The sequence below is a fragment of the Camelus bactrianus genome, chromosome 2 (genome assembly GCF_048773025.1).
Source record: "Camelus bactrianus isolate YW-2024 breed Bactrian camel chromosome 2, ASM4877302v1, whole genome shotgun sequence".
In the NCBI taxonomy this organism is placed as follows: Eukaryota; Metazoa; Chordata; class Mammalia; order Artiodactyla; family Camelidae; genus Camelus; species Camelus bactrianus.
This window is the reverse complement of record NC_133540.1, coordinates 36,422,545-36,437,906: the sequence shown is the minus strand read 5'-3', so window position 1 is coordinate 36,437,906 and position 15,362 is coordinate 36,422,545. Positions and strand designations below refer to the sequence as shown.

The 15,362-nt window shown below is 32.6% G+C and overlaps 1 protein-coding gene across 2 annotated transcripts in view; it reads right to left on the bottom strand.

The window, feature by feature from the left end:
- Positions 1–6,604: 6,604 nt before the first annotated feature.
- MGAT4D (MGAT4 family member D) overlaps positions 6,605–15,362 on the bottom strand; it is a 52,479-nt gene continuing 43,721 nt past the window's right edge. For both annotated transcript variants that reach the window (XM_074378223.1, XM_045516420.2), the window contains 4 exons: positions 14,378–14,492; positions 12,686–12,816; positions 8,052–8,159; positions 6,605–6,770 (listed from right to left, as the gene is read on the bottom strand). In XM_074378223.1, the coding sequence (XP_074234324.1) occupies positions 6,756–6,770; positions 8,052–8,159; positions 12,686–12,816; positions 14,378–14,492 (369 nt within the window). In that variant the 3' untranslated portion in view covers positions 6,605–6,755. The remainder of the gene's footprint in view (positions 6,771–8,051; positions 8,160–12,685; positions 12,817–14,377; positions 14,493–15,362) is intronic.

Sequence of the window (15,362 nt, the reverse complement as noted above, 5' to 3'; positions counted from 1 at the left end):
CAACAATAAAAGATGGCAAAACCAATATATTAAAAAAAAACACACTCCCAAATAACCCATGCATAAAGAAGGTGATAGTAACAGAAAATATGAAACCTTTAGAACTGAAGGACTATCAGAATACATATGCATCAAGATGTTTGGTAATCAGCTCAAATGGCACTTAGGGGTAATTTTAGAGTTTTAAATGCATATACTAAAAAGACAAGAAGATACTGTGGCACTGCCAGACCCAGACTTGCTTAAACTTGTTCTGTTTTATTTATTTTTAAATTTTTTTAAATTTCTATTTTAAATGTCTTAACAAAATGGATAAGAGCATATACACCAGTTCACACAGAACCTGTCCATGACAATAGCAAGTTTCTGAACTTTCAATGACTTATTGAGAGTATATGATAGCATCCCTAAGTCAACAAAATATATTTCTTAATTTTTAAAAACTTCCCTGCCTTTACTATTTTTATATTAAGGAATCGTAAAGGTACAAATATCATAAATAAATGTTCTAGTTTTTCTTGATGTAAGACGTAGTTTAATACTTTCAAGTCTACTAGTCTGTTTATTGTTTTCTCCTCTTCTATATAACTATGTATTTTCATTATTACAATTTCTGAAAGATGCCATTAGAAATCATGGTGATCTGAAGCTCCATGTATTACGGAGTTTCTTCTTGTTAAGCTTTTTTCTTCATATTTTCTGTAATGAAAATAAGAAATCGGTAACATCTCTAAATAACATACTATTAATTAATAAGGATGTAATTATTTTCATGAAAATTTCTTGACAATACTCTTCTTATTCTCTGTTGTATCAACTCCCTCTGTTGTATCTTAACATAAAATAGACACATAAAACTTTAAATAATAATTTTGAATAAAATACAAACATGCTGTATATCATTCTTTAATAAAAGTATTTAATAAAATAATTCAGTTAATGTATTTTGATGGGAAGTATTTGTCTATTCTCTCTCCTTCCATAACCTCCAACTAGGCTTACCACATTTAGTAAAACAACAAAACAAATGCATCATACACAAAAAGTCATTGTTTAACTGAAATTCAAAGTTATTTGGGTGTCCTGTATTTTATCTGGCAATCCTACCTCCAACACATTGAAACACTTTGCCCTATGCCCAGTGTACTGCAGTAAAAGGAAACTGGCTATTCATGCAGGCTGAAGCACTAGCAAATTATAAAACACACTATTCTCTAGCTTATCAACTAACAGAAAATCTTTAAGTATTTTATTTGAGTTTTCAGAAATTATTAATACTGAAATATTTTAGTTGAAATTCTTTATGTTTATTATAGATGTAGAACATGAAATGATAAAAAACATTTAAATTGAAAGGCAAAATTTTAAAAATTTTTAAATGGAGAAAATTCATCACTAAGATGAATTTCTATTCTATTAAATTGTTTTTTTTTAACTATAAGCTAGATGAATAGAGAGATAAGGTAAATTACTTTTCTACTTGATGAACTATAGATAATTTATCTTACATTATAAAAAGTTTTATGAGAGTTATAACATATAATTTAACTGGTTAAGGAACAAATTTTACATAAAGGTTTTTTAAAGGACTTAAAGGAATAAATATTAAGGAAAACAGCAATGAAAAGGTTGCTTTATTGGTCCCATTTAAAAAAAAAAAACAGGGTGACATTTATCTCTCCGAGGGCCAATGTATGTAAATCTTACTTTACTCAATAAAGTTACAAATTGAAAAAAATTGAAATGAAATATCCAAAGTCTTGATTCAAGGTGGTAGACAGCTAGGACTCCATGGAAATGATAATAAATGAACAGAAAAGGGAGTAATTCCAAACGACGAAAGAATGGATGGGGTTTCTGAACATAGGAGACATTAATGACACTGATGGAAGAATGGGGACTGACAGAGTGGAGATGAGGAATCTGTGACCCAGACATGGAGGACCAGAGCTACAGCGGAGCTGGACGATTTGATGGAAGACAGGAGCTAAATGGGGCAAAACCTGGAGACTGAAGTAAGAGTGTGTGTCAGGAGGACCCACAGTGAATACGTGAGCAGCCAGGACTTATGCTCCAGGCAAAGCACATGCACAGTCTTCTTAATGAAGGCTAGATGCACCATCTACATGTAAGCAGCACAGGCAGTGTGTGTACCGGTGTCCCAGAACAAAGCCCACTATATTCTGGCATAGTGGTGCCCTTCTCTCAAACCACTGGGGAAAAAAAGCACAACCAAACCTCCAACATAAAACAATCGCAATCTAGCCACTCACATACTCTAAAACATGGTTTGCAAACCAAAAATCCTACCCATGTACCAAAAATGCCCAGGAAGCCTCATCCCTTTCAATTTTATGAAGGAATATAAAGATAAATGCGGGGCAGGGATGGGGTGAGGGAGAGGAAATAAAATTTACCCATTTTGCCCCCAGACAATTAAGAATCACTAAACGTTTGAGAAAGTGCAACATAACAGAAAAAGATCAAATAAACAAGCAGACAGATTGATCTGACCACAGAAAAAAACAGTTCATTCAGAATGCAGAAGAGAATTTTTAAAAGTTTGGCGAAAAGACCTAATAGAGATCTGAGGAAAACAATGTATCATCAAAACAAGTCAATGCTAGGAAAAGGGAACAAAATAAAAATAAAATAAATATTCAATAGAAAAGTTAGTCAAGGAAACCACCTAGTACACAGGCAAACAAGGGACAGAAAACAGTAAATAAAAGTTATGACATATAGAGGATTGGTTCAGTAAGTTTAATGTCTGATTATTAAGATTTTCAGAAAAGAGAACTTAAAAAGAGGAAGGTCAAAATAATCAAAGTAAGAATATGCCATGGACTAAATATTTGTCACCCTTCCTCAAATTCATATCTTGAAGCTTAAATCCCCAATGTATTTGAAAGTGGGGTTTTAGGAGATAACTAGGTCATGAGGGTGGAATGCTCACCAATGGGATAGTGCAGTTATAAGGGGATAAGGAGACCAGAGTTTTCTCTGCTCTTGGCCATGTGAAGACACAACCAGAAGACGGCTGTCTGCAAAGCAGGAAGTGGGCCCTCCCCAGAACTTCCCAGGCTGCACCTTGATCTTGGCCTTCCCAGCCTCCAGAACCGTGAGAACACACTTCTACTGGTCAAGCCACTTGATCTGTGGTATTTTTGTTACAGCAGCCCAAACTGACTAGGACTTAATAAAAATAAGTAAGAACTTAAGCTAAATATTCATCTATCCTACAGGAAGAATGATAATGTGTAGAAATAAAAATTAGCAGTATAAGCATATTATTTAGCAGTATAAAGATAACTACTAGAACTTAAACCAGAAATGATTAAATGTTATTGCCTCTGGTGAGTCAGATAGGGCTGGGGAAGTGCGAGGGGACTGATGCCTTTAATTATGAGGTGGTTTTTTTTAATTAAATTTTAGCCATATGTATGTATATTACTTGATAAATATAAACAAAGCTAAGAATCTTGTATCACTGAATTTTATTCCATTTTGAAATGCACTGTTGGAAAATGAAAGGGATAATCCATTCTGCAACCCTGTCATCAGTTTGGAAACACCTAATATTAAATATCTAAAAGTCTTAGCAAATGGACAGTTCATTATTTCCCAGAAAGTTGTTTTTGATAGGGAAATGTGGTTTCAGTGAAGGATGCTGAAAGCACTTCAAAGTCCTATGTTAGGAGGGTAAAAAGGGGTAGTGATGATCTTCATTTTGTTTTTGCAGAAAAGAAGGGAAATGTTCTGAAAGGAGCAATGAAAAGAGAAAGACACTTGACTGATAGGGTAATGAATGAAGGTACCTGGGAAAATTGATACCTGAGTATGTTTTGGATATCTCTTAAACTCCACATACGCTTTACCATACCTCAACTTTGCTTCAAACTTTGGCTGATCTTAGTCTCACTAAAACATAAAAAAAAATTCTTCATCATGATGCAAGTCTAACTGAAACTCAGAGTGCAGCGTTATCTTCATGGAAATGCACCCACGTTTCCATGTTGAAATGGTATGTATATAAATAAAGCACATTTTTGATTATATATTATGTGCTTCTTTTACTGTTAAAGTGTGAAAAGATAATTTTGTATGAATACACTTCCATCCACATAAATCATTCAGAGGGCAGTATTAGGTGGAAAGTGAATGAGACTGGATTAGAAGGGAAGAAATTCAAATTCCAAAATGGAGCCAGCCAAGAAGATGGGAGTGGCTTTAAGAGGACCTAAGCTCAGAGGTGGTGGGAACAGGCAAGGGCTTTGGGGTTGAATGCAGAGCCACAGTTGGAATATCCATGATTGTGCTAAGCAACAGACATCAGAAGTGACTATTCCCTGGAAGAAATAGTGGCTGTAGGTATTTGATGTGGAGAAGAAGTAATAACCCAAGAAAGAATGAGTCTTCCCTACTTGGAAGAAAAGCTACCATACACTATGAGCAACAGAACGTAGAACGCCCCATCCCTTGCCCACTCCCTTCCTTCTTCTGCTGAAAGGCTGCAGAAAATAGATTCACTAATCACAGACTAAATAGCAGACAATCTCAAAAACAAGTAAGAAACAAATTTTCATTTTGGGGAGCCTGAAACACAAGAAGCAACAGAATCAAACTGAGATCAGTCAAGGAACGGAAGCCACTTGAGGTATTTTGAATAACGAAATAGATTTACTGCAGATAGAATAAACTAGAGGTGAACTCAACTCTTGGAAAGACTGGGGAGCAGATGTCAGGAAGCCACTCTCAGGAGATCTGGAAGCCACTGCAGATGATTTTAGATGTCTCAGCAGTACAACAGGCCATTTTGAGAACCCTGGAAGCTGCCTGGAAGTGAGTGTGATCTCAATTCCTGTCCACAGCAGGCAACTGCTGCCTTCTCAGCTGTCCACCATGTCTACTGCGAGTATCTCTCGCCCACAGAACCTAACGTGTAACTTTTCGGATAAAGACATTCCATGAGGTTTTTTCCCCAAGAAGTAGAGGAGAATGGAAAGGAGGATGGCAACAATGCAGAATTAACAACAAACAATAAGAATAGGAAGCAGTTCAAATAACAAATTATACTTACACTAATATACTGATGTTTAAGTGTAACTAATATTCTTTGAGAGAATATTTTCCAGAATTGAAGAATGAGTTTTCAGATTAAAAAGCCCCACCGAATAAGAAGCACCACAGATAAAAATAAACCCATACCTTCCTCATGAAATTGTAGAGCCCAAATACAAGAACATTTTCAAAGGTTTAGAAACGGGAAAACTGGTCTTATACAAAGAAACAGGAATTAGAATTGTTTGAATACCTTCAAAAATGGAAGAAATCATTTCCAATTCAGAACTGTTTCCCCAGCCAATTTAATAACTAAGTTTAATAGACTGCAGTCATTTTTAAGATGTTTTAATTCTCCAAAACTTTACCTCTCACACAGTCCTTCTCAAGAAATTACTCACAGGCATGCCTCACAAAAGCAAACAAATAAACCAAGAATGGTGGAGGTTGGGATCCAGAAAACAGAGGAATCAACTCAAGAGACAAAAGGAACCCCAGAGGTGCCTAAAATCTGCCAGAGCTGGTCAGAAGGCTGCAGGAGAGAGACCTGTAAAGATTAGAAAGTGAAAGAAATGCAGAGAAGCATTTGATAATATTAAACATTCATTTATGATTTTTTTAGATGTTTGAATGTATCAAGAAAAGATTTAGAGAATTCACAGAGAATCTGAGGTTGAATTAGTGATAAGTGCATTGAAATAAAGAAAACTTAAAACTCCAAAGAAAAAACATTGTGTAATAAGGAAAGAGTAGAAAGATTATACTATGTAGGTTTAATGTAAATAGCATTTATAGTCTTATAATTACAAAAATCACTGAATACTGAGCTAGCCAATGATAAAATTATATTGAGAGAGTGGAGGTTTAAGTGGAGTGGACCCTATTAAAATTAAAATTTTCATTGAACTTTATCAAAAGACACTGTTAAGAAAATGAAAGGGCAAGACATAGTTGAGACTTGTGGTCAAACTATTGAATTATTACAATTCAAAAGTAAAATGGCAAACAACCCAATTTTTAAGTGGGCAAATATCTGAATAAACATATCATAAAAGTATATATATTTCATAAAAATATATATCATAAAAATATATTTCATTATATATGTATACAAATATATAAAAATATGTTAAGCACATGAAAAGATGCTCAACATCATTGGATGTTAAAGAAATGCAAATTAATATCATAATGAGATATCAGGATCTGCCTATTTTAGAACTTTATAAAAATAGTAGTCTTTTGCACCTTGCTTTCTTTTTTTTCATTTAGCATAGTGTTTTAGAGATTCATCCATATTGCTGCATCTATTGGTAAGAATGAGGCTTCAAATTCAGATCTATTATCTCCAAATTCATTGTACATCTACAGTACATGAAAGGAAACACTAACTGGTTCTTCTAAAACAGAATATTGGCAAATGTCTCAGAAAGTTACATGCGTAAAACTAAAAAAAATACACAAAACATAAGAATATAAAATACTATAAGGTATATAAATATCTGATAATTTTCTATATATTTAAATCAATTTTTACACTTACCATTTTATTATTAAAGGTTTAACTTTTTTAAATATGATAAAATCTCTTATCCACTATGAAGAAAGTTGAGAAATAGTCTAATCCTTGTGATGCCATTTTTTCCAAAGAATGCTTCTGACCATTTAAAGAAGGTATTAGAATTATGAAATTCCTAGTAGTAGATATCCTGTTAGAAATTTTAAAAATACGTTAAATATAATCACACTTGACATACTAGATTGCTATTACTTTCTATTTTATGTTGTATGAAGAATAAAAAAGAAAAAAGCTAAGATTATAACATCAAAATAAAAGTGATTAGATGTACATTCTCCTTAATCTGTCATGACTTCACAAAGATAAGGTTAAAATAGCTTATCCAGCAAAAAAAAAAATGTAAAAAATAATCCCATTATAACTGCATCAACAAACAAAATGGTATACGCTAATTTCTTTCTGCATCATCTGTGGCTATGTTTTATGTATTTTGATGGTATTAGTTTTTGCATAAAGACTCATAACACTTAAGTTTTCATTATTCCAGACACTTCTTTGTCTTATTTAAAGGCAAACATGTTTAATCTTGATTTCCACCTTTTCTGAGAGCTAATAGCTAATGTTTACTGAGTTCACACTATGAGGTAGAGTTCTCAAGAGTGCAGAGCAATAAACATAGAAATAGGGAAAGGTGGCAAGAGGGCCGTCATAAACAGGAGAAGGATGTATATGTGCATTTCTCTTTGACAGAGGATTAAAGCAGTAATTTGCTTTGTTGTGTGAAGAAACCAAGAAAGAGACGCCAATATTATTTCAAAGGTGGAAGAAATCTTAAGGATCATTTAATTTACGCTCCTCATTTTATAGGTGAAGGAAAACAAAAGCTCGGAGGAATGGTAGGGCTTTCCCAGTATCATGTACACAGATCACCACGATAAACTATAGATGTTTTGACTCTGTGTGTAGTCTTTGCTTCTTTTACTCCACCAAGGGGAGCTAGGACAATTATAAAAAATATTATTTTCAAGAATCATGGAAAACTTAGAAATGTTAAAAAAACAAATAATGCTGAATTTTTGTTCATCTGGTAGACAGTAGTCTGAAATAAGAATGCTGATACATTTACATTTAATAATAGAGGTATTGGGGGAAATATTCTTTTATACTTTTAAATATTAGACTAAAATAGTGAATTTTATTATAATCTTAAAAACATTTTTTTAGTCTCATTATTTGAATTGCACAGCTGGGAACAGTAAGGCAAAGAAGTCCATGTACGCTGGATTTTTCTAAGCATGATAGGTAACTTGGGTCTTGTAAAGATAACTGCTCTTCAAAACAGTTGGGTCATAAGATGAATTGTGTTTAAACAATTTTTATAGTCTCTAATGTTCTCAACAATCCTTTTCTAAATATCTTATAAGTTCATGAAACATTGTATATTACTCAACTTACATTTCAAATTACTTACTTTGAAATATTGTTCTCTTCCAGGGAATGATGACTGTATACCCACATGCTGGAAAAGAGAAGGTTTATATCGAATACGAATTTGCTTATTTCGTTCTGTACATTTTTCCTGGAGAAAAAGTAAGAGAAACAACAATCTTATGTTAAAACCCAAATACTCCTTTTTGTTGCATTTACTGATGGAAGAATCTTTTGTTACATTAATTTTTGCTCGAATCTAAAAAAAGAAATACAAAACAGAAACAGACTCATAGACATAGAATACAAACTTGTTCCCAAGGGGGCAGGGGGTGGGAAGGGACAGACTGAGATTTCAAAATTTGTAGATACTGACAGGCATATGCAGACTAGATAAACAAGATCATACTGTATAGCACAGGGAAATATACACAAGATCTTGTGGTGGCTCACAGCGAAAAAAAAAAGTGACAATGAATATATGTACGTTCATGTATAACTGAAAAACTGTGCTCTACACTGGAATTTGACACAACATTGTAAACTGACTATAACTCAATTAAAAAAATGTTAAAAAAAGAAAAAAATTTTGCCTGAGTTCTATATTACTACTTCAAAATTTAAACATTTATTTCTTAGATTTTTCTTCGTAAGAATAATGGAACAAAAAAGATACAAAAGCAGGTATTTTCATGAACTGTTAGTTCATTAGAAAACCAGGCTACAGTTGTACCAACAAATAATTCTCCTCTCCTTTCTCTATATTCCAGTAAAATAAAGTTTTTAGTATTTTCCTGTCTATCCACTTGTCTCAGACTACATTATTCTCTCCTCATATTCATTGATAAATTCCTACACTGAATTACACCCTCCTCAATTTCTTCTTAAAAAGTGTATGATTAAAACAAAGAGCCAATATTATACTTAATGAAAAAATATATGGATAATCTCCTTAAAAATAAAAATAAGGTGGAAGGGGGTGGAAAGGGATAAATTTGGAGTTTGAGATTTGCAGATACTAACTAATATATATAAAATATATAAACAACAAGTTTATACTGTATAGCATAGGGAACCATATTCAGTATCTTGTAACCTATGGTGAAGAAGAATATGAGAACAAATGTATGTATGTTCCTATGTGACTGAAGTATTGTGCTGTACATCAGAAACTGACAGAACATTGTAAACTGACTGTATTTCAATAAAAATATATTTAAAAAAAAGAAAAAAGATAAGATGACCTGTGACATTGCTCCTATTAAAGACAAACATTTGAAATTATTATGATTGCTATGAGAATTATTTTATGTATTTTATATATGTATGCACAGAAAATTCATAAAAATATATCTCAGATTTATGTACATAAGAATTTTTAAATAGCAGCCTTATTTAAATGCATTTCTACTCAATGCTAACATGCAGGAAAACATTAAAAATTGCTTTTGTAACTGTAAAGTAATTAAATAATCTAGAGCTAATTTAATTTGAAACTAAATTAAGGTTGGATAAACTTAGTTGAGGAGTTAAAATTTAGCAAATATGGTAATATTTTCTAATCTATTAATAATAGTTCCAGTGGGATGGTATTATCAAATGCTGGCTCCCCATAAATACCCACCAAATAACCTGTCGATAAAGTGAAACTGAGTTCATTGCTTATTGCAGTAAGGGAGAAACTACCTTAATAGAGTCTATTCAAGTCTTGTGCCCATTTTTCAACTGGGTTATTTTCCTATTGTTGAGTTTTGAAGATTCTTTATATACTCTGAATACAAGTCCTTGCTGTACATGGAATTTAAAAATGTCTTTTCCTAGTCTGTGATGTCTTAACTTCTTAACGTGAGTTTTGCCATACAAAAGGTTTTAATTTTGATGAAGTACAATTTATTAATTTTTTAAAAATGGATCAAGTGTTTAATGTCATGTCTAACAATTCTCCACTTAGCCCTGGGTCCTGAAGATTTTTTCCTATATTTTCTACTAAAAGTTTATGTTTTGTATTTAGATAGACGACCTGTTTTTAAATAGTGTTTGTATCAGGTGCAATGTTTAGGTTCAGATTCTTTTATTAAATATGGATATAGCTATAGATATCCAACTGATCCAATACACATTTGTTGTTTTTTTGTTTTGGGTTTCTTTTTTTTTGTCCTTTTGTATCTGGTTTATTTCACATAGCATATTGTCTTCCAGCTTCACCTACATTGGGTGGCTTTGGTCTCACACATGTGCGTGTCCGCTCTTGGCCAGAGCCTCACATGGACCTTTCTATAAATCTCTGGGGAGCTCTCTTTTTGTGAGTCTCCTCCCTCAATTAACTTGGACTCCTGGGCTTTTTTGGGGAGATGTCCTCCTCCTTGTGCTGCATTCTGGAAATTGTTCCTGGGCAATAAACTGGAAGTTTGTAGAAATCACTGTGTTTGTTTTCCTTCTCCCAGGTAACACAATCCTGTATTGTCTGTTGTGTAATATTTGAAAACTGTTGTCTCACATATTTTGTTCAGTTTTCTAGCACTTTGAGGCAGAAGGATAAATCTGCCACCTGTTAGTTTATCTTGACTGGAAGTAGAAATCTCCAGTGTCCAATACACGTTTGTTGAAAGACTATTCTTTCTCCATTGACTGTAGTATGCTCCTTTGTCATAAATCATTGGCCGTACTTTGTGGACCTATTTCTGGACTGTTGTGTTCCATGGGTCTATATGTTTACCCCTTTGCCTCTAAAGCCTTGTCTTGACTACTGTAGCTTTACAGTAAGATTTTAAATCAAGTAGTATGATGATGCCTCCAATTTTATTCTTCTGTTTCAAAATCACTTTTAGCTACTCTAGTTCCTTTGCCTTTTCTTAAAAATGTTAGAATCAGCTTGTGTATATTCACCAAAGGAAATCCTACTGGAATGTTGATTGGAATTGTGTTAAATCCATAGATCAATTAGGGAACATTCACATATTTACTATGTCGAGGCTCCCAATCCATGATCGTGGTATGTCTAGTTCTTTCAACAGCATTTAGGAATTTTCAGCATATAAATAATGTACATATTTTGTTAGAATTATACACATACAATATATATATGGAATTTACAAAAAATTTTCCTAGTTTCTGGCATCTTACTCTCTTAACAGTAAATTTTGCAACACAAAAGGTTTTAATTTTGATGAAGTCCAATTTATCAATATATTATATATATATTTTATTATATATATAATTATATATTATAAAATATATATATATATATCATGATATTCTCTCATTCTAATGTTGGTAATTTATGTCTTTGGGTTTTTCTTATCAGCCTTGCCAGAGATTTGTAAGTTCCATTGCTCTTTTGAAAGAACAAGTTTTTGGTTTCACTGATTTTTCTCTACAGTTTTAATGTTTTCAATTTTGTTTCTTTCTGCTCTTACGGTTGTTGTTTTCTTCCTTCTCCATAAATTGGGTTTATTTTGCTCTTCTTTTTCTAGTTTCTTAAGGTAGAAGCTAAGATTTTTAATGGGAGATCTTTTTTCTCTTCTAAGATGAAGATTTTTTACTGCTATAAATTTCTCCTTAAGTAGTACTTTAGCTGCATCTCACAAATATCGACACCCCATATTTGCATTTTCATTCAGTTCAAAGCATTTTCTAAATTCCTTTGAGACTTCCTCTTTCATTTTTGGTTTATTTAAAAATGTGTTGTTTAATTTTCAAATATTTTTAGATGGTTCAGTTATATTTCTGTTATTAATTTCTATTTTGATTCCATTGTTGTCAGAGAATATACTTTTTGTGATTTCAATTTAAATATGTTCAGCTTTGTTTTATGATACAAGATATGTCTATTTTGGTGAATGTTCTAAGTGTATTTTAAAAGAATGTGTTTTCTACTGCTGTTGGATGTAGTGTTTTTTAAAATAGCAGTTAAATCCAGATGGTAGATGGTGTTCAGTTCTTTTATCTCCTTGCTGGTTTCTGCCTACTAGGTCTATTGCTTACAGAGAGGAGCACTGAAATCTCCAACTGTCACTGTAGACTAATCTATCTGTCCTTTCAGTCCTGTCAACTTTTGTTTCATGTGTTGTGAGATTCTGTTGTTGAATGTATGTCCTTTGAGGACTGTTATGTCTTCTTGGTGATTTGACCCTTTTGTCAGTATATATATTTGTCAGTATTTCTTGATCCTTGGTCAATTTTTTTTTTCTTTTGCTGTGAAGTCTACTATGATATTAATATAGCTACCACAGATTTCCTTTGATTAATATCTGCATAGTATATCTTCTTCTATCTTTTACTTTTTAGCTACTTAGATCTTATATTTGAATTGAGTAGAGACAGCAAGTAATTGAACAGTGTTTTTCAATCCATTCTGATGAATTGTCTCTTAATTGGTGTATTTTGGCCATTTATATTTGATGTCAATATTGATTTGTTTGGATTTATATATACCATTTTATTATTGTTCTTTTCTGTTTGCTCACTTTTTCTGTCGCTTTGTTTCCACTTTTCACTGCATCTTTGGCTTCTCATTACTTCCTCTAGTTGGTTTTAAGTATCAGTAAAACTTTAGCATATGGCAAGTTAAAAATTGATGCACTCATCAGATTTGGTTTGGTAAACAAAATTTAGGTAATTACGTTAAACAGTATTTTCATAAAATATTTGATATTTACAAAGTAAATAAATACTCACAAGAGTTTCTCCTGGTTTACACATCTTTACCTGAAAAAGGTCCCCCAAGAGCAAGTCTATGGGTTTATCTTTGTAGAACATTAAAAAAAAACGTATGAAGTCAGTTAAGTCCTCAGATTTGAATAGCTTTCCTATGGAGAAAAAGTAAACAATACAAATAACCCTTGAGTGTTTACACTTATATATCATAACCCTTATATATAATTGTTCATTCCATTAACATGGGAAAAGAGTAAAAATTATTAAAACAACTATATGCTATATTTCTTAGAAATAAAGATTAAAGCATTAATGAAGTTGGAGAATAATGAAGCAAAATAATATAATGGTTTCAGTATTAAAAATTACCACTTCTGGGTGGAAAAAGTGTGAAACAAGTTTAGAATAGTGAATACTCTCTGAAAATCAACTTTGAAAACTAATGAAGACCAAGTGTAAGATATGTAAATAAAAATGGCAACTATAGGAGCTGTAATCTTTACTCAGTTTTTCAGAAACTGTGAATTGTAAACTGACTTTTGTAGAACTGTATTAGTCTACCACATTTTTAAATTTTAATACTTAATTTTGATTACAGGGTTCTATCATTATTTAAAAATTATTTTATAAGAATGTTATTTTTCTTTTATATTTATGATTCTTAAATATTTACTACATTTTGGGGTATTATTTCATTACATCCAATTATTTATCTCTAAAATATTGCGTCTACAATTGTAAAATAAAGTTGGAGGCATAATAGGTTGGAGGTAAATGTTCACTTTAAAGTAAACAGTGTGAAACACATTTAGCCATTAAATAAACGTGATAGTAGGTTGTAAGCAGTTTCATTTTTTTTCACTAAGACTTCAGTCTGTCTGGGTCATCTGATCAAGTGTAAGGCTGTATTTGAATTTTTTTGCACCCTTTTATATAGTAACCAAAGCAAGTGATATAATGATAGAAATAGTTGACTTAATATTTATGTTTTCTTCATCTGCTGTCAGCATTCTGAAAATTCTATTTAGCAAGCTCAAATTTCTGGAAAATGTTAAATAACAGTACTGTTATTATGATAACCAAAAAAAAAAAGCCTTTGTAAATAAACGCTTAAATAAGACTTCAGTATCACATTATGTTCCTTGTTCAGTGTGCTCTTGTGATGATCAGAATGTGAATATTCTCCATCTTTCTGGTACCTGACTTTGTGCAGAAAAATAAAAGGAATTTAAAACTCTGAAAGTAATACATCAATAAAATTATTACCTCTCCAAGCTTTTCAGCAGGTATTACTGTTACCTAGAATTTTTCTTATTTTAACCAAAGCTGAGAAAAAAACAGACTTTAAGTCTTTGAGTTTCAGTATTTTCCTATGTAAAACAGAGAGAAGTACATCTGAGCCACTGCGGACAAGTGTGCCAGGCCCATAGCTGGTATGTAACATGTGGTAGGTAGCTACTTTAGGTTTTTGTAAAATGTGAATATATGTCAACCTGCTTATTTTTATTGTCCATCTAGAAAAAAATTTGGTTTAAAAATACATTTTCTGAAATTCAGATCCATGAATCTGATTTCACTACTAAAGTAAAAGTATCTTTATAGAAATCATGCCATTCCTTGCCATTTAGTAACAAACTCTCTGGTAAGTTCTTAAGAACTTAAGATTACTGTGTTCTAAAAAACTTGACCCCACAAAATAGATCCACTGCTTACCTATAAATCCAAGAATTGAAAACTCAATGTAAAACCAATTCTTTGAAGTGATTTTATGCACAAAATCTGTGATTTTTGTAAGGTACATCTTTTTAGCTATAATACCATCTTCTAGCTGGAAAAAAAACACAAAAAGACGTTAGTACCTTTGATGCTTCCATTGAACAAACTGTTAGCTTCAAAATTGAAAACACTTTCGATAGAATACACTGGAAAATGTCTTTATGAGGTAGAAGGTTGATTTCTAGTTCACTTCACTGAGGGAATTTCCTGTCAGTCAATTGTCCTTTTCTGATTCTGAGACCAGAGATTATCTGTTTCTTTCCTAAGTACTAAAAAGTAACAGGTAATCTAAATTCTCTTTGGGAGAGTCTATCTGAACCATTTTCATCCTCACAAATACTTGAGTTTCTAGTATACGAATCACTGGCTTTACGTTTAGATGATGGGTGCCATATTGTAGTGCCAGATCCTGTGCTTGGCAAAGAGGTGACAAAAGGGAGCTAGCAACCTCATCTACAACCAGCTGGCTAGAAGGACGGAGCCAGTAAGCCCAAAAACAGTCCTCCACAAGAGAGATGGGGGAAAGGGAAACTAGGATTTTCTTTTTAAATTTAATACATATTATGTGGAATCTATAGATTAAGAGGGCCTCCTAAATGATTCAGGAAAACGCACAAGTCCTCGGGCACAACACCAGGGCACAAAACAGAACTTGTTGTTTCAAAATGGGAAGAGTACATTGGCTGGACCTCACGTTTCAGTTCCATTGCCACTAACTAGGAATCAAAGGGGGTTTCTTCTTCTTCCAGTAAAGGAGAAGACCTGGCTTCAGGCCTTTTCCTAATCCCTCTCTCTATTCTCCAACGACACTCTGCAAACTTTTCTCACAGCTGCACACTTTCTCATGTAGTGAGGTACATACGTCGTGTTGGGAAACATAGTGTTGTTATTTAACAATATGCAGGAATGTAGGGTGTAGAAA